Below are 20,341 nucleotides of genomic sequence, written 5' to 3'. Positions count from 1 at the left end.
AATACCAGTTCCAGCAGCTTCCACACCATGTTGGGCACCTACCCAGAGACACCTCCACTCCCTTGGACCTTCCTGGTACACACAGGACCACACAGATGCCAATGGCAAGGAGGGAGCAAATCCTCCAGCCTGGGCAACACCATAATTGCTCCTAATTTTCAAGGGGTCACCTACATATAGTCCTCTTCCCTAACCAACAGAGATGGAAGTAAAAAGACACCCACCAAGCTCATGAGTCCCACAGACTTTGGGAGGGACATAGGGCTGCTCATTAGACCTCAGGGCTCTTTGCCAAGTCTAGCCAAGGCATACTTTACAACAACTTCCCTGCCCCCTATTTTTGTACACATTACATGTTTACTCTCTGTTTTACTGTATGTTTTATGTGAATGTCATACAAATAACATTCACAGAGAATGAGTTCTGTGTTTTAAAATCAAGTTTATTTTTAATTGGTACATAAAAATTGTACATTTTAATGGGCTACCTACCATGAGATGTTTCAATACATAGGTGCATTGTGTAATGTTTAAATCATATTAAACATATCTGTCTCCTCAAACATGTATTATTTCTTCTTGGTAAAAACTTTCAAAATTCTTTCCTCCAGCTTTTTGAAATGTACATTTCTATAAGTTTCTCCTATTTTAAACAAGAAAGTAGTCTTAAGTTTTCCTTAGGAAAAATACCAAGTCTCAGGCTTAAGCCGAAAATAAAGTGGGAAAAAAGGATATAGTATTTATTTCTGAAAGCATTAACACCCTGAGAGTGTTCTGAGTCCCTCTGAAATGACAAACCAGGCTGGTGGTGTTATTGTAATAAAAGATCTCTATAGCCCTTGATAGTTCCAGAAAAGTAAAGAATGTTCTTAATTGCATTTCCCTGTATGTGACAGGTGACATGCTGGCACTGGTAATGCAAAGACGAAATCAGACAACATCCCTTGGGGAGCTGCTTTAATAGAGCTGTTTCTAGAGACCCAGGATGTAAACCTCCAAGTCAGCCAGGACTGCCCATTTGTTTAGGGTCCCATGTAAGCCAAGAGAAGAGTCACCCCAACTCTGCTGTGTGGCAATGCACAATAATGTGAGCCAAGAGAGGCAAGAAAGTCTCCATCACCAAGGCAACTGCAAGCAGGCAGAGGCTGCCCAATGCTAATAATGATGCCCATCAAAATTAGTAGGCGCCTCAGGGGCAGCCCAGACCACAGGGTTGGTGTGACATTCAGATGTGCTGGAGCAGAGTTTTGATGCTAGAGCTTTCTCTTCAGCCTTCCTATTTGGAACCACATCAACAATCTTCATTCCCTTTTCTCTACCTGAGCCACAAACTACCCAAGGAGGCTGGTCCTCTCATTGGCCAAACCACAGACAGATGCATGAGGATAGGGAAGGGGGTTAGGGGGCCATAAAAAAATTATTTAAACATCTCCTTGCTTCCATTAATAACCATTCAGTTTCCTCCAACATACAAATTTCCCCCCACTTTACTGACATCTAGAGCCTATACCCCTCACTTGGGACTGAGTTTGTTCTGTGACCTCCTCAGGGTATTCAACAACTAGTGTTCAAAACAGTTCTCTCTAAGGAGATATGTTTAGCTTTACAAAAATTCCTAAAGCCACTGGGATATGTTCTCTTGCCAAAACTGACAACTGGCCTATTTTTAAAGTCCTAACCAATGATCTCTTAAAAGCACTCTACACACAAAGAGGCAATGAATGACTAAAAATTAATGGGCCAGTATTAGGTTTTTGTTTCTAATACAAGCCAGAATTTATCCATCCAAAAAATAAGGTTTTCTTCAAAGTGGTCTCCCCTTATGAGAATGTACTTATTCCCCTGGGGCTGTAGTTACCTAGAATGTTTTTGGAAAGTCCTGTTATGGAACAATCTTTGCTTCCCATAGCATTGTGTAGGATACAGTTAACAAGCATTCAACTGGCAGGAGCTTCTGCATACCAGGCACTGAAGTAGGCCTGGGGTGGAGGGCTCCCACAAGGGAATGAAACAAGATTTCTCCTACAAGGCAATGGCTGTCTAATAGTGGATGGAGGAAAAAGAAAACAAGGGCTTTTGGAAAATATACCATAAGCCAGGTCCTGGGCAACATATTTTGATAAGTTATATTTAATATGCATCCCAAAATCTTAAAAGCAAAGACTGAGATCTGGAGAGGCTAAAATGATTTAGCCAAAGTTTCACAACCAGAAAATTACAGGACTGCTCCTGGACCTGGCTGTCATAGGAATGCTGGTGCTGTCACCACACCAGGGCAGCACCCAGCAATAAACAGATCTTCCAAGCAGGAGGCTGACTCAGGAGAGGCCTCAGAGCAGAGCAACCCGATCTGGGTCGCTTGCCACGTGTCTTGTCCTGCGTCAAGCACTCACCTCCTGTTTACCTTTCATCAAGAGTCTTTGACAAGCCTAGTGGGAAGGGAGTTTCTTCAGATAAAAAGCAGAGCTTTTTATACTCCTACTATTTACGTCAGCTGAGAAAGAGCTGGACACACAGACACATTTACAAACATACCTCACTTACACAGAGGACGGTTTGTCTATTCAGCTTGCCCACCATACAAGGAGGCAGGGACATCAGGCCTTTGTTTCTACACGTCAAAACTAGTTCCTTACCAATAGCCCAAAGGTGGAAGCAACCCAAGTGTCATCTGACAGGCAAATGGATAAACAAAATGTGGTACATACGTACAAGGGAATATGATTCTGCCTTCTCACAAGGAACAAAATTCTGACACATGCTACAACATGGATGGACCTTGAGGACATGCTAAGCGAAATAAGCCAGACAGAAAAGGACAAATACTGCATGATTCCACTTGTGCAGGTACCTAGAGTAATCAAATTCATAGAGACAGAAAGTAGAATGGGGAATGGGAGTTATTAACTAAAGGTACAGGTTTTTGTTTGTTTGCAGTGCTGGGGATTAAACCCAGGGCCATGCATGCTAGGAAATACTCTACCACTAAAATATGCCCTCAGCCCCCAGGGTTTCAGTTTTATACCATTAAATGAGTTATGAATAGTAGGATCGATAGTTATATATGAATGGACTTAATGTTACTGAACTATACTCGTAAAATGGTGAATTTTATTTTTTATTTTACCATAGCTTAAAAAAATTGTTTCTTTTCTTCAAAAGAACTTCAGACACATTCAACCAGTTTCTTCTATTCTCTTTTCAACCTGAGGCTTTAAATGAAAGAGAAAAGAACCAGGCTGGGCAGAGGCAGTCCTAGGTGATCTCTGCACACACACAGTGAGCAGGTTTTCTAAAATCACCCCAGAAAATCCCCCAAATATATATGGACTCCTTAGCCTGAGCCTGAATCAGTAGCAGGAAAGAGAGGAACTAGAATTAGCAAACATCCCCCTCTACCCCCAAATTTGCAAAACAGTAGTCTGGCTAATGCAGTTGGCCCAATATAGAGCGGAGCAAAAAAAAAAAATAATTATGAAGAAACAATGAAAAGAAACTAAGAAACTGGTAGTCCTAAAATTCTGTCTTTTAGAAGAACTTGGTTCTCTGACCAATTTCAACTTTTCCTAATAAAAACACAATACTATAATAATGCTAAGTAGTCGGTCATGACATCTCAACAATTTGACTTTGCCTCCAGAGATTGTTTATGTTGCCATTTACCCCTTCTTACCTCATAATCGTACTTAATGGGTTCAATTATAAACTACCCCAGACCAAAAATAAGCCAATAAGAGCTCAGGAAGCAGCATTGTGTTGCATGGCCCTAATCACGAACACACAGGGTCACCAGGCTCAGGCCCAGAGCTCCCCAGGGGTCTGCAGATTCCCAGGTACCTGCTGAACCCTAAACAAGTGACCTATAAGCCAGGATGAAAAATAATAGCCCTGGGGAAACAAGGATAAAACATCTGCAAGTCAATCAGTATTTACTGACAGTCTATTATGTGTACGAAACTATATTTTCATTGGACCTTCAAAATCCTATAATGTTTGAGTACTATAAATGAGAAAATGGAAGAATTCAGCCATGTGCCCAAGAAGCAGAGCTAAGATTCAACTTTAAGTCATCTGACTCTTTCCATTACATGAGGCTACTTCTCAGAATGAATTTTTCTTTTTAATCCTGTTTGCCTGGCTTCTTGGCTTCTCCAAGTTTTCCATAGGCCCCAGCCCAGCCCAATTTTCCATCTGGGTAAAAAGAGCATCATCCCAGCTGCTGCCTCTCAAGTCACATGAAATGGTAAGAAGAGATTCCAAAAATACAAGTCCCAAAGCCTCTTTAAACAGATAGTAAAGTGGAAATCCTCTGTAATGGAATAAGCATCTAAAGAAAGCCCTCTCCCGTCTATAGCTCTGGGCTCCTCACCATAACACACTTCCAGTTCTCACCCTCCATTACCACAGAGCAGCTGAGGCTGCACTTGTGTCCCAATGTTTATGTCCTACCCGCACAGCCTTGTGGTCTGGGTGATAATTGTGCTGGCTATTTTTGTAAGGAAAAGTCACAGCAAACCACCAGCCTGTTTGCTCTCAAGAGTGATAGCTAAGGGCAGCATACTGTTCAAAGGATTTAGTCTTCAAATGTAGAATCATTAATGTCCTAAATATACTATCTAAGGAGAGCCAAAAGGAAGGTAAGGGAGGGAGCAGAGACCTTTTTGAGTTAAAGGTCTGTGCTGACATCATGGGCCAGACAGAAGGTTGATTTGTATCTTTTCCTGTCCTGGATAATTCAACTTTATCCAAAAGTCCCCCACCAATGCTTTTAAGAGAATTCATCTTATCCAGTGGTCCTACCCACAAAGAGACCTTACCAAGGGCAGCCCTAAAAGAATTTATGTTCACAAAACCATTGCTAACAATCTTATTTCCCCCCTCCCCCCCCCCGTACTAGGGATTGAATCCAGGGGTGTTCTACCACTGAGCTACACCCTTAGCCCTTAATACTCATTAGGTTGCCCAGGCTGGCCTTGAATTCTGCCTATCCTCTCAAGATGCTGGGATTATAGGCATGTGCCACTGCACCCTGCTGTTGCTAATAAATTTTAAGATACTATAGAGAATATGAGAAGGGTCAAAATGTTAAAGATGGGTAAATATTTGCCTAATGTTTTGTCAAACTGGATTCTGGAAGATTGGCAAACATAGGACATGATTATACAACAAGTGATTTGTGAGCATTTACAGGGAAAGGTAGAAATCACTAACAGTCTTCATGGTTTCACTGAGAAAATCTCAATAAACCAATCTCATTTCTTCTTCTGTTGCAGGCTTCAGGATGTGTTCAGATTTCATCAAACTGCATAAAAGACTGAAAAAATCTGTATCAAAATGTAGTTGAGTAATTTTAAAATTGTTTGAACAACTATACTCCCAAGGCCTTAAGAACCTTGAAGACTTTTCTAATGGGACCTAGAAGGTTCCTTCCTGAGTCTAATCCTAGTCAACCTGCTTATCAATGACTTTAATTTGTGAAGAGTAACAGTATTAATTGGCATAGAATGCTCTCAACAAAAAGTGATGAGTGGGTGACACCGTACAGTTGCATCAAGTATTTCTACATCTTATCTCGTGTGGGCCTGTTTAGTCACAGAGCCAGGAATCATTATGTGCACGTTACAACTGAAGACACTCAAGTTTAGCCACCAGAATTTCTCAGCTTCCACAATACTGACATTCTGGATAATTCTCTGCTGTCCTGTGCACTGTATGATGGGTAGCAGCATCCCTGGCCTCCACCTGTTATTGACCAGTAGCACTACCTTTATAGTTGTGACAACCAAAAATGTCGCCAAATATTGCTGAACATGCTCTAGGGGCCCACATCACTCCCAGTTGAAAACAACTGGATTAATCAAGTGATTTAATCAAGTGAAAGCCACTGGGTTAATCAAGCCTTGATCAAGGTCCAGGATTAAAACGTTGCCAGGGCAGTATTTGACCATAGGCTCCTTATGTTTCCTTCCCTTGCAAGAAGCTGGGAGGGACAGTGAATACAATAAATCACAGAAGCAAGAGTCAAAATTGTCTTGATGGAAATGCAAGGCCAAAATCAGCCACAGAAGAGTGCAAAGGCTCATATTCTGGTTTTAAGAAAATCAAGTGGGCAAAGGGAGGCTGGTACTGGTTTCACAGCAATTATGTATGGGGTGGGGGATCCACTGAACCTCAGCTCCATAAGCAGCAGCCCCATATGACTCTGCAGATGCCAACATTACCTAGGGTTATCCTGATGAAGAAAGCACCCTGGCATCTCCCATACTCCAACCCAGGCCAGTCACAGGCATTTCTTACCACCTCTTATCTCTTCTCACCCATAGCAGCAGACCCCGACACCTCTCATGAAGTCTTCCACCTCTCCTACAGAATGGGGCATTGACCATCCTAACCTGGCCCTTCTGGTGGCAGCAGCACATGGCCTATGGCAGGATTAGAAGACAGAAGGCAAGAAGGAAGAGAAGGAAAGGAAGGAGATGAAAGAAATGAGGGAGGAGAAGAGAAGGAAAATGCAGTAACTATGGCAGAGCCTACAACACCATAGTAAACCCCCAATGCACAGTAGGACAAGGGTAAAGAGAAGGAAGAAGGAGGGCAGGAGAAAGGAAGGGGACTTAGGACCATGAGAGGGAAAAGGAGGAGAGAAAGGCAGAGCAGAAGGAAAAGACTGATACCGCTCTGCCCTCCAACATCAATTCCCACATTATTTTTCTCCTATCCAGTTTCTTCTTGCCTCTCATCCAGGGCACCCAGCTTAGCCTACAACCCAGCATTAACCCCCTAACCTGGGAATCTCTGTAACTCAGTATACTCAGTAAAAAATCCTGGCTCAATCCCTAAAAAACAAATGCCGAATGTCTTCTTTGATTTAAGGGGGGCAACTCAAAACAGAGCAGGGAGGAAGAGCATGAGAAGAAGATTACCATTAAACAGGGATGAGAGGTGGGAGGGAAAGGGAGAGAGAAGGGGAATTGCACAGAAGATGGAAGGAGACCCTCATTGTTATACAAAAGTACATATAAGAAGGTGTGAGGGGGAAGAAAAAAAAGAGACAGAAAGAAATGTGTTATAGTAGATGGGGTAGAGAGAGGTGATGGGAGGGGAGGGGGGGGGAGGGGGGATAAGAAGGGCAGCAGAATACAACAGACACTAGTATGGCTGTATGACCAATGTGATCCTGCAATCTGTACATGTGGAAAAATAAGAATTCATACCCCATTTGAATCAAATGTATGATATGTCAAGATCATTGTAATGTTTCGAGCAACTAATAAAAAAATATCCTGGCTCCACAAATTACTAGCTGTGTAAATTTGGGTCAATTATTTAATCTCTCTAGTCTTAGTTTCCGCATCTGTGAGGCTAGGATAATAATATCTACCTCGTGGTTTGGGCATGGGATTAAACAAGAATTAAATTATCTATACATATACAATTGTTCAGCTCCATGTATGTGTGTGTACACAGAGTGCTTGGCACACAGAAAGTACTCTCTGGTAGCTTGAATTAGTTATAACATACAATACTGGCAGGTAGATAATAACCGTATATTTTACTATCTCAAACACAAGTTTCCACCTCTGATAAGGCCCAGTCTTAGAGAGGAAACAGCATAGGCCTGGCCCCTGAGGACAGTTTCCTGAGGGAACCATTTCCTAGGTGGAACATTGCTAGCTTACAGCAATATCAGCTGCTATTTTTTCTTAGGGTTGGTTTGGAGACAAAACTAAGATGGCTGACTTCCCCCAAAGAACCACAACAAGCATTAACAAACAGAAAAAACAATGACACCACAATACCTTTATATCCAATTAGAGCTCTGGATATTTTCTAAGCTTCATGACTCTTGCTAAAATCCCAGCATCTCAGACCTGATATACTGCAGAGGTGATTTGGCTGGAGCCTTCCCCTGAGGCCTGACCTGGGACCTGAGTCTTCCCTGCACTGCTTTACTAGGGGGAAAAAGAAAAATCACATAGGCCCAGAATCAATCAAAACATCCACTTCCTACACATAGAATAGGTAATTAAGAAGAAGGCACATCCAGGAAGTTCATCACTCCAGAATTTTAGGGAACAAATCACACCAGCAACCACCAAACAAACTAGCTCAATCTACTCTGGGGGTATTATGATCTGAGTGCAACACAGTATTGTCCACCAAACCAGAATCCTCTATGGGCAAGCATCCAATAAAGTTGGTAGGTCCACTGAATCAGGCTACAGTGCCTGTTGCCACTTGGTTAATCTTCCTGAAATAGTTTCCTTGTCTGAAAAGTGAAGGTAATAATAGTTGTTGTAAGGAATAATTAAGACATGATGTATTTAAGGGCATGGTACAGTGTTTGGCAAATATTCCAGAAATGTTCAGGTTTTTCCCCTTTCTCAACCAACAAGCACATGTGAAAAGATCAAAAATACACACTGCCAAAAAACATGAGAAATAACATTTTCCCCTTTTTGACAAGCAAGTATTCAAGGCAGACATAGCTCCACACCAGCCATGAAGGGGCCTAGCTCCTGCTCTCCTCACTCTTGGAATGCCAGGATGGATACCTAGAAGTGGGGGGATCTGTGCCTAATTCTCCAACTCTGCAAACAATGGCTGCATATTTCTACTGAAGGATAAGCTGAAGCTGAACACAACTTTCACGTAAAAACTGGACTTTGGTAAAAACATTTGGTAAAAACTAAACACTTTGATGGGCATTTAAGTTAATTTTCCTGTGACTACAGCAGCTAGAGGGAAGGTGATTCCAGGTGAAGACACTGGCAACCTGCTGCAAGTGGCATTAGTACAAGAAAGAATTCTCTGGTTTCCTAGGCACAGAATCCAGAACTGTTCATACAAGCTGCCTCAGGAATGCCACAGTTCTCTTGCCTTGACTGGCAGATGTGTTAAGGGGTCCCCTAGAGAAGCCAAATCCTCCTGGGGAAATCTTGGTCACCACCACAGAGGGCTGCCTGCAGGTTGGGAGCTTCCAGACCCAGAGATAGGGTCTCATGCACCATGTTGTCCAGACAAAGAAACATTGCCCCAAGCACAAAACAGTACTGTGGGCTGAAAAACAGCTCTGGTAGTGTCTGCCTTACCAGTTTAAGTCTTGTTTTCTGTCCTCTAAGTGTCATGGGTATAACTGTCAAGGGGCCAAAGAGAATCACCCAAATTGGACAGTTCCTTAAGGGCAGAAGTTCTGTTTGATTTACCTTTGTTTCCACAGCACCTAGCATGGTGCCTGGCCTAAGGCAGATGTTCAGGAAATTTCTGTTGATGTGAAAGATGAGAAAGGTCACTGACTCCTTAAGATCCCCAAAGCAGCAGCTCATTTCTGGAATGAACAGGGCTGACCTCAGAGGCCAGAAGAGCAGGGCAAGGGAGCCAGCAACACAGGTGTTAAGAAACCTCCCATACAGTACAGGTGCTCTGGGCTCCACCACTCAGAATCATAAGATTGGGAAGTGTAGGCCTCAACATTTCATTTTGACTCTCCTCAGGCTCAGAACAAACTGAACTAAATAAACCATCCTTGGAAAAGACAGAGCCCCAGGTGACAGGTATTATTCGCTTATATATAAATGGGTCCTTACTAAATCACCAAAGGCTGGAGAAGAATGGAAGACTTTCAGGGAGCCAAGGGGCAATCCCCAAATTTTGTAGCTGCTAAATGAAGCCAGAGCAGAAAAAGGACAAGCAAGGTGTGCAGGAGGTGGTAGAAAGTGGAATTCCAGATGGGAAAACCCCCTCCCACTGGCTGCTCGCCTGCCCAGCACCCTGCTAACCGCATACTTACAGGTCCACTGGGTCTCCAGGAAGAGTCCTGGGCAGGGCCACCTCTGCTACTCTGCTCATCTCTCAAGCTGGTACCCACTCCAACCTGTTGTACCTAGTTGCTTAAAATTAAGAGGACTGAGCTACTGCAGCCCAAGAAAAAGCTAGGAAACCAGCATTGAACCGGTCTCATCTGGACACTAACAGCTGCAGGGAAGGACAGGGAAGAGCTGCTGGGTAAGGAACAAAGCCTTAAGTTTTCCCTGGGTTCCTTGAACTCTTCATGGCCCTCTGCCCTCCTCTCGCCCCCACCACCTCCCATGAGGAAACAGCCCTGGCTTTCTAACATGCTGATAATAAGGGCATATCGGGCCAAGAGGGAGGGAAAGATCTCAGCCAAAAGGAAAGTAAAACGGGCTGTTGGTAGGATGGCAAAGGCAGCAGCCTCCTGGTCAAGCAGCACTAAGACAGAAAGGAAGGATGAATGCTCAGGCTGTGGATCTGGAGGATCATCTCTAAGGGCCTCAGCACTATCAGACATCCCCTCAGGCTGCTGAAAACACTGTTTCCCTAACCCAATCACTTATGCTAAAGGCAATGTAGAGGAAAGCCATTAAGAACCCAGACTATGCAGCCAGACAGCCTATGTTCACATACTAGAATTTTCTCTGACACTTAAGAAATTATTTAACCTGTCTCAGTTTCCTCATCTGCAAAATAGACATATGAACAGCACTTACTTTTCAGGGCCAGTTTAAGGATCGAATAAGTCAAAGTACTGAAAGTATACAATTAAGCTCAGAATAGTACCTGGCATACATTAAGCACTCAAGAAACATTGGGCAGTATCATTGTTACTAGCAGCTTTAATTTTTTTGTTTGTTGGTTGTTGTTTTTTTAAATATTCTTTTTTGTAGTTGTAAATGGACAGAATACCTTTATTTTGTTTATTTTATATGGTGCTAAGGATCAAACACATTGCCTCATACATGCTAGGCAAGCGCTCTGTCACTGAACTTCAGCTCCAGCCCAAAGCTCCACTTTTTTTTTTGGGGGGGGGGAGTGTTACTGGGGATTGAACCCAGGGCCTTCCACATGCTAAGCAAGTACTCCACTGAACTATATCCCCAGCCTTTTTAAATTTTGAGACAAGGTCTCACTAAGTTGCCCAGGCTGGCCTCAAGCTTGCCATTCTCTTGTCTCAATCTGCCAAGTTGCTGGGATTATAGGCAAGTGTCACTGTACCCAGCTACAGGCAATTTTTTTATAATAGTCCTTACTGGGATATTCTCCAGGGCACCCAGGGTAGCACAGCCTCATTAATCAAAATAATAATAGTAATAATAATAAAATAAACAAGAAGAATTCACTATATATGCAACACACTTAACTTATATATCACTCAGTACCTACAAAAAACCAATGTGAGAAGTGTTTTTAGAGAAGGTAAGTATCTTACCTAAAATAAAGCTGGTGATTGGCCAGGCTGTGAGTGAAACTTGGCCTCTAACCCTAAAGTTTACTTCTTCCGAAGGCTGCACTGCCTGACTGCTGAACCACACCTTTGGAGTCCCACACCTGAATAGAGCAAGACAGAAGCAATTTCCCCAAGAGAATTCAAGCAAGAGAGGAGATTGCAAAAGAGACACAGGGATCTTCTGAAAACATTCACTACCTTGTCAAAGCCTGTGGCCTTCTCATCATCTGCACCTTTCCTTTTACTCGGATTTTAGGTTACACAGGGCACAATAGGCAACTCTGCAATGAGAATTCAGCAAGTTTGAAACTTTTTATGAACATGGGCTTGAATAAGACTTCTCCCCATATCCCAGTTTCCCAATGATATTGTTCTTGTTAACATACTCCCCAGAGCTACAAATGCTTTTGACACTGATCAGTCAGCCATGTGGGGTCTGTGTGAGTTGCACTGAGACTCTCTGCTGGAAAGGCCCAGAATTTCTGTTTCTGGAAGGAGTGTCATTTCTACAGTATGACAAATATAATCCTTAGAGCATTCCTCTAAGGATCCCTGTGCTCTACATCTTGCTAACAATAGCTCCACTTCAAAAATTTTACTTATCCCATTTGCTCCAAGGACCTTAACACTAATGCTTCAAAGATCCAAAGAGATCAGCCCAGTAAACTGTCAGACAGCAGAGAGGTGTGGGAAGACCTATTCCTAAGCCTGCTACTGACAAGGCCTGAAAGAGAATGCATAAGGGACACTCACTTAAGTTGTGAACAGAGGGAATCAGCTTCTGATTCCTCACCAGCACTGGCACTCCTAATTTCTTCCGAACAATCAGTACCAAATAGACATTTCCTGCTCACCAGTAGCTCTTTTATCAAGACCCTTCCTCCTCCTTCTTCCCCTAACACCCAAGTACACACAAGGAGGGGACCAAAAAGGGCAGAAAATTCTTGCCTAAGAGCAGAGAAAATGCCAAAGAACAGAAAACAGCAAGAAGATTGGATCAGGCCTGTGTTGAGCAGGATTACTATGTTCCAAGAGAAAGATCAATTTGATGGTTCCCCCTATTTCACTGTGTGAAAAAAAAGTTTCTGTTTTCCTGAGCTGCCTATACTCTTTTTAGGGAGTTATTATGTCTATTACAAAACAACTGGCATTATGCCTACAGAGAGATGATTGGAGTGGGCTAAACTTGGCATTCAAAGGGTCTAGATTTTTTTTTTGTCTTTGCTAATCTCTATTTCAATCAATCAATTAAGTGACTAAGCATTTGACCCCAGAAACCCATGAAACACATCTCCTAGCAGTCTCTTTACTAAGCCGGTGGTAAGGAAGACCCATTCACAGGATGCCTTAACCATTTTGTCAATCTAGAACCCTCCAAGACTAGTCTGAATTGGGAAACCTGAGGAAGTATGCCAAGATCAAAAAAGTAAGCTTAAGGAAAGTCCATCCATGTTCCCCAGCAGATTTTGCAGTAGTGGTTCATCTGGCCAGGGTTTGTTGGTTTTTTTTGTGTGTGTGTCTTTGCTTATCTCTATTTCTTGACCCAGCTTCCCCCAACCTCAAGAACTAGGAGTTACACTTTTATTCCTTTCTAATTAAGCGTTTCTCCTACACACATACCACCCAATAGATAATCTACACTGACCTATCGAGGAAAAATCTGAGCTGGTGTAACTGCAAGAGGTGGTTTATTTTCATAACAGTAAAATATCTAAACCAAATATGCCCTGTGTTTTCATCAGCTTAAACATTGAGGTCTAACAAGGACCCGAGATTCCACTTTGCTTGCCAAAGGCTAAGTGTGTATGTTTAAGTGAGAGAAAGTGATTATGAAGGAAAACGGGGAATGTCTGAGTGGGTGAAGGGGAAAAAAATGTGCAGATACTGTTAGAAAATCTGACTGCACTCATACTCCTGGCCTCTAAGCATGAGAAAGACCCCATGTCGGCACCCCATGAGTGAAGCACTGCACCTCTCTGAAATGAAACGCATCCGGCACCAGGAGACCCCGGCACAGGGGACAGGCCTGGACTTCATCTCTCATTACTCTTATTTACAATTAGCCAATTTACAACTAACCGACAGACCCGCAGGCCTTCCGCCCTCAACTCAGGCGCGATTCGCACCGCCCAGGCTCTGCCTTTCTGCCGCTTTTCCCCCACCACAGCCGGGCCGGGCCCCCACCGCCTCCTGCGCTGGCCCAGCCCGCCGCACCGCCCACGCGCGGAAGCCCGCGACCCGAGAGGAGGCACCGCCTCCCGTCATGCTCCGCGGCTGCGGCGGTCACGTGGCCGGGAGGGGCCCCAGCCCGGTAACCTAGGCAACGGGGGGGGGGCCCTGAAATGGTCTCTCCGCGCCCTCTTGGTGAGAAGAGTCCAGCCCTGCGCTGCACCTTAGGGAAACCACCCCTAGCGAGGCTAATGCCAGCTACCTGGTCTTGGAAGAATAAATAACTTAAAGTAAATTTGTAAAATGGGTATAATACGTTTGGAGGGTTTTTGTGAAAGGAACACTGTAGGTCAGCGGTCCCTTGAATCTTAAGTCTTCTCTACAATCCCTTCACCCCAGGAGCAACAGCTCTTGGTCCCACTATTAGGTAATTTTGGGCAAGGGTTGAATTTTTAAAAATCTATTTCATCTCCTTGGATGCCACAATGTCCAATGCCACCGACAACTCGGCCCAGTTTCTGTTTCCCCAGATTTATGTGAGTCGGTTTCTAAACAGTATTTGTTAGAATGCGGAGAACTTGTGATAATTTAATCTTAAGATGTATTAAACTTACCTTTGCATTATTAAAAAAAAAAAAAAGCCGCTAAACTAATTAGTACAAACATTAGGAATAAACGCGCTTCAGAATGTTGGGCATGCCATTAAGTACCAATTATAAATTATTTACCCTTATTAATAATTTATATTAGATTCCCAATGTAATTATACATGACCAAGAAACCAACTTATCTTTTAAAAACATTATATAACCTTAGGCCAGCCACATCCCAACAGCCAACCTAACTGGTCAATGTTATGAACATTTCCTGTATGAAATGTGTGTGTCCGGATGAAGATGTGTGAGGATGGAGAAGAGCCCTGCTAGTTCCTTTCCTGGATCATTATGATAAGTTGAATGTAGCAGATGAAAATTGCCTTTTCTGGAGAGTGTAATATTTTCTCTCTAGGGAAACAAAGCTATGTGACAACAGCACTGGAGGTAAAAATGACAGAGGAAAGTCTTTGCAGCAGCTTGAAACAAAGCAGTGCATAATTCTGGCAACCTGACAGCCAAGCTTTATTCAGAGTTCATTGGCTACTTAAACAGTAAGTGATGGACGGTTCAACAATGCTGTTCCCTGTCTAGTAGTAAGAAACTTTCACCTTCACAGGCCATAGGAGAAAACCGGTAACTTTATCCAGTTTCAAATTCCTTTAAATCTTGAGCTGGAATGAACTTTTGTAAAGTCATAGATTCTTGCACTGTGGAACAAACTCCTCATAAAACACAGAGTTTGAAAGAATTACTGGCAAAAAAGTATGTGCTTTAAAAAAGAATCACAGCATTACTCTTGCTTGGCCAAAAGTGTTAAATGTTCAGAGGTGAATTCCAGAATAGGTAGCAAATAAGCTCAAAGTCAATGACCCAAAGGCTCCCCATATTTGAGGCCACTCTCACACCTAGCAAAATCATCCTAAAATTTTATAAAATATTAAAAGCTAATTCCTTTATTTTCACTACACATTTTCCAGAAATAATCTAGTGACCAGAGGGAGGGAAGAAATTCCAGAAAAATAAAACTGCAGTTAAAGGTTCTTATTCTGTCTTTCTCACCCCACACCCTATCAATTTCTGGCTCAAACCCAAATATGCAAATGCCTGTTTGCACCCACAGGAACATATACCTTCAATCTCCCATTAGAAAGACTTCATATCTAGAGCTGCCTCCATTCATGCCAGGAGGTTAGGCTGGTCTTCACAGCAGGAGGCTGCAAGCATCTTTCCCTCCAACAATATCAACTTACACTGGGAGTTTCCTCCTGCCCTCTGTGAACACATCTTTGAGACGGAAGTCATTCCTTAGGATCCCTGTCAGACAGGTCATTTGAGGAATTCACAACTCTAAGTCTCTGGGAACTGAAGCAAAGCCTCTTAAGCAAGCAAGCCCAGAGTGCTAGGAAAGTAGTCATGGAGCAATTGGAAGGAATTTTTCTCCTATCTTCCAATTCCTAAGCACTCATCTGCTCATATAAACATCAACCTGACCAGCCTGTTCTCTCTTGCTCCAAGCTGCTAAAGGGCTTTGAGAGGAGGCTAAGTAAGAGTCAGCAGGCAGAGGCTTCTGGGAGTTGTCAGGAACACCTGAGCAGATGTTTCCCCTTTCTGTGAGGTGAAAGGCAAAGGGCACATCAAGCCCATCCCTATCCCTTACCCCCACTCACCCAAAAAAAAAAAAAAAAAACTGGAAAATATCAATAGCTTCAGCCAGAAGCAGTACCAAATTTAAAAAAAATAAATTGAAGGGAAAGAGCATGGTATCAAAAAGTTGAACTCAACACTGAAAAATAACAAATGATAAAACAATACAATAACATATCTGATAGTGGGTTGTGTTTGTAGCTCAGTGGTAGAGCACTTGCCTAGCATATGTGAGACACTAGGTTTGATTCTCAGCACTGCATATAAATAAATAAATAAATAAATAAATAAATAAATAAATAAATAAAAAGGTCCATCAACAAACTAAAAAAATATATTTAAAAAATATCTGATAGTAAAACCCTTTGACCTGAACAGTGGTTTTCTCCAAGTTAATTACAAAAGACTTCCATTTTTCCACTTCCATCCCTAGGTTCCTTGATGGGAAACCTAGAATGTGGGTTTTGGGAACTGAGAGAGACGTCAGAAATCAGTAAGTCTTTGGGTTCTAAACCTGCAGACTGTGGTCTGGGATGGAAACAGGCTTCTAATTATAAATGTCCTGAAAGGGCAGAATGACCTGTGAAGTGCTCATCTCTCCAGGAAGAGGGTGTCTGGCTTTCAAGCATTTTCCAAGATGGCACCAGACCCCAAAGGAGTTGAAACCACTAATCTGGTTCAATTCTTGGATTTCACAGATAGTGCCCAAAAAACTCAATTGAGTGCTCCAGGTGACAGAGCAAATTATATGTCACCTTCTAACGCTGGTTGGGGCTCCGTGGGAGGAGGAGGAGGACACCACATGAGCCAACAGGCCTTTTCCATTTCTAATTACAAGATTCCGTGAAGTCTCCAGCCGCCACTCTGTCTGGCTTTCTGGGCTTGGGTGTGTCAGTTGTCATTCTGTTTGCAAAGCGTAGAGATGGCCAGAGGCCTGGGGTGGTTGGATCTAGCCAAAAGCCAATCAGCTAGCACCTAGGGACTAGCTCTTAGCCACATTACTTTTGGGGGCTTATCGGGGGGTTTCAAAAAGCCCAGTCTTTACAGAGTGAGGCACAGTTGAATGCTCCAAGAACACTTTACAAAGGTTGGTTGCATAAAGAAAAAAATCAGTAAAAACCATCACCCCCTAGTACCATATGGTCTGTATTTCCAGGCCAAGCCAGGCCAATTAGAACCAATTTTATGACAGAAAAAAAAAGGGGCCCTATTATAGTAATCCAGAATAAAAAAATTTTGTTGCAAAATGAAGTACAATTTCCAGAGATTATCATTGAATGGGAAAAAAACCATAAATAATGTAACTGATAATTTACTATATAAAAATGCTGTCAATGTGCAGCCAGTGGTTGCTCCATGGGAATAAACAGTTAACACGTGAGTAATTAAAGGCTATTGGCACAAGGAAACATGTACAGTCCTCCTTGGAAACGGAAGAATTACAAATTAAAACTTTAAGGGATAATTAGACAATTGCAAACTACAAAGAAGATCCAATGGTGGCAGAGAAAGAGCAGCACTTGGACTTTGCAGGTGCCGCTGTAATGAACTGGGTCAGCCTTTCCAGACAGCAGTGTGGAAGATGCAACAAACAAAGCTATAGGATCCTGGGCTTTGATTCAGTACTACTCCTGAGGGAACATTTCTCAAGAAAGGAGCCAAATGGAGAGCAAAAGAGGTAATTTTTATGAATAAGCTCTTTGCTGCTTATGGCAACCACTGCCACCCAAAGTGGAAGGTGCCCACACAATAAAAGGACAATGTAAATGATGTAGAGATTCAAAACTCAGGCTCAGGAATCAGATCGCAGTTCATTACTGGACACCCTGCGCTTCATTACTATATGAGGAATGTGCAGTTCCTCTCCTGAAAATGGGTTGCTATGAGGATTAAATGAGATAATCCATGAAAGGCATTTAGAACAGGGCCTGGCACATAAGTATTTGACCAAGGTTAGCTGAATTTATTATTATATGTTCATTTAAAATTGCAAGCAGATTTCCCAGTACTGGAAAAACAATGCAAACAGATGACCTATGTCAATACTTGAAAATGAAAATGTGAAATCATGTTAAACTGATAACATCAACAGATAAAACTAGTACAATCTGATTACAATTATGTAAAATAAAATTAGTTTATCAAAGACCAAAGTGTACTTAGAATGAGTTAAATCATTCATTTAGTCATGGTTCTCATTAGCTTCTTTCTATGCAATCTTGTTTTGTTTTGTTTTGTTAAGTGCTAGGGATAGAATAGAGGGCCTCACATATGTGAAGCAGTTGTTCTATCACTGAGCTGTATCCTCAGCCCCTGCAATGTTTAAATTTTATGATAAACCAAAAATAATAAAGAAAAAGACCCAAAAGATTTTCCAGAATGCGACAGGGAACAGTACAAGGGACCTGATTTTGTTTGGATGTCTACATCTCTCTCCAGGGACTCGGCAAAAATGTGTGTGCATGGAATCACTCCAGGCGTAAATACCGATTATTATAAGTCACTCCTACACCACAGGCTGACTGTGGCACAAACCTGTGACACCCTCTGGTCATTGAGACATAGGCCTGCTGGGAGCCTTCTGAGAAAGATGTCCTAGCCTTAGATATCAGGAAGAGCCATCCCCTCTTTTTCCTTCATGGTACGCTATCATATTATATCCCCAGAGGACAGCAGGACCTGCAACAGCCACCCTGTGACCACGAGAAGAGTCAACATGCTCTGGGGACAGGGCAGAGAGATGCAAAGGATACAGGTCTTTGAGTAACTTTTCTATGCCCAAGAATTAGCCAATGTTGGAGCTTCCTATGCTGAGACTTATTAATTAAGGTGAAAGAATATGTTTGCTTTATTGTTAAGTTTATCAGTAGAGTTGCAGATTTCTGTTCCCTACAGCTGAAAGCATCTTAACTAATGAGGCAGGAACCCAAGCAGTCTGATGAAGGCCTGGCTGGCCAGTCCAACCCAGGAGGAGACCAGGATTTTGCCAGGACACTTCATTGTATCCCATCCTGGGAGAGAGCCTAAGAGAGATGGGAGAAGAAAAGACACTGGAATGTCCACCCTTAGTGTACAAAAGAGCTATGCCCAAGCCTGAGGACAACACCAGACAGTATAGCAAGCAGACAGCAACACTGGGCTGCAGAGCTCCAGATGTCTGGCCCCTCTTGACCACTAATACTCTCATTTCTGGATTTACCCATTTCACAAAGTTGCAACTAAAACTATCATCTAAGGTAGGGAAGTCAGAAAAATGCAAGATGCACAGTTACACTTGAACTTCAGATAAACAATGAATAATCTCCAAGTGCAGGCATGTCTCATGTGTGATGCTTTCTCCAGGCATCAGGCTAGAGACAAAGGCCGGAGCCCACACACCAGACCTCACTTGAGGTCTCCAGTGAGTCTGGGAATGTCTGAAGTGCATTTTATAGCAACAGACAAGAAGTAGCTGACACTTGGAATGTAAGGGTGGGGCAGACATTACTGTGGTCCTGGGAGGTTTGGAAACTATGCTGCAGGCTATAAGACAAGACGGGTCTGGGAGCAGCAGGGAGGGACACAGTGGCTCCTGACATCCATCCCTCTTTCAAAAGAATTTCTCAGATGAAGCAGAAGAGATGAGCATCCCCTGATATCCATGACTTTGGACCAGGGATGAGAAGTGGCAGTGGGCAGGGCTCTGGTGCTCTCTTGGCCACCGGCTATAGACTTACCTTATCTGTGGTCATGTTCTCACAGTCTTTCTGCATCAGGCCTTGTCTTACAGCATGACCCCCTGGGGCCAAGGACAATGTTTAACTTGCTTGGTGTGACACTGGCTCCCTGTTCAAAAACACTCCCTTAATAAAGCTTGGGGATGAGAGCAGAGCTTCATTTCCTGGAACTCTGCTTTATGGTTCCAGTTTCATGTCCCCACAGCATCCTGCTCAGGATCAGCACTACCCCAGAACTGAGGACATAGTAAGTACCTGTGAAGACATATCTCTCACAGAAAGCTTCACCGCCAAGAGATCCCGAAATTGAGCCAGTGACAGATAAATTTGTTTTCACTGCCTCTGTCTCCTTCCCCGGTTCACTTCTTCTGGAAGTTGCTATGCTAACCGGAAGCACTGGAAATGAAATTTGGGGCTGGATGACTAGAAGCAAAAAAACAAAACAAAACAAAAAAAGAAAATGGAAGTACTTATGTTCACAGCAATCCCTTTTAATAGTTTGTCTTTTTTTCTTTCTAGAAATGGGAGAAGAAAACCAAACAGAAACTGCAGGCAAGAAGGAAAGAAGCAAGGCTGGCTATCTCTCATTCAATAATCAGGAAAACTTTTATAAAAGGAACCAAAATATCAACTGAATCCTTTCTGCCACATCCATAGCCCCCACCCCAAACCTGATGCCTGTTTATTACTTGCTATTTGATGCCTTTCTCTCTGGAGTACCAGGATGCTCTCTGGGTGAGTGCAGTCCCTCACTGGACCCAGGGGCTGATCCCTTGTCTCTGGCCACTACAGGGTTCAGGATGTCTTTAGAGCTTTCCTCCCAAAAGGTGCCAGGCCAGGAACAGAGATCTCTCCCCACCAACCCACCAGAAGATGGGCAGCACCCAAGCGATGATTGCAACCATCATACTGGGACGTACTTGGGATCTGGATCTGGAGTGAAGTGGAGGTTTGGCCCCACCAAATTACCCA

At 43.0% G+C, this 20,341-nt stretch overlaps 1 protein-coding gene across 5 annotated transcripts in view; it reads right to left on the bottom strand.

Moving 5' to 3' along the window:
- ITPKB (inositol-trisphosphate 3-kinase B) overlaps window positions 1–20,341 on the bottom strand; it is a 103,632-nt gene that overhangs the window by 56,550 nt on the left and 26,741 nt on the right. The window contains exon 3 of one of the 5 annotated variants that reach the window (XM_081296994.1): window positions 5,272–5,313. The exons of the other annotated variants lie outside the window; for them this stretch is intronic. Coding sequence (XP_081153120.1) covers window positions 5,287–5,313 — 27 coding nt within the window. The 3' untranslated portion in view covers window positions 5,272–5,286. Of the gene's footprint in view, window positions 1–5,271; window positions 5,314–20,341 lie in introns of those variants that run through there. 5 annotated transcript variants of the gene reach the window in all.

Source organism: Spermophilus citellus (genome assembly GCF_964194105.1).
Source record: "Spermophilus citellus genome assembly, chromosome: 6".
Taxonomy (NCBI): domain Eukaryota; kingdom Metazoa; phylum Chordata; class Mammalia; order Rodentia; family Sciuridae; genus Spermophilus; species Spermophilus citellus.
The sequence above is the reverse complement of the archived record's forward strand: the minus strand, read 5'-3'. Positions and strand labels throughout refer to the sequence as shown.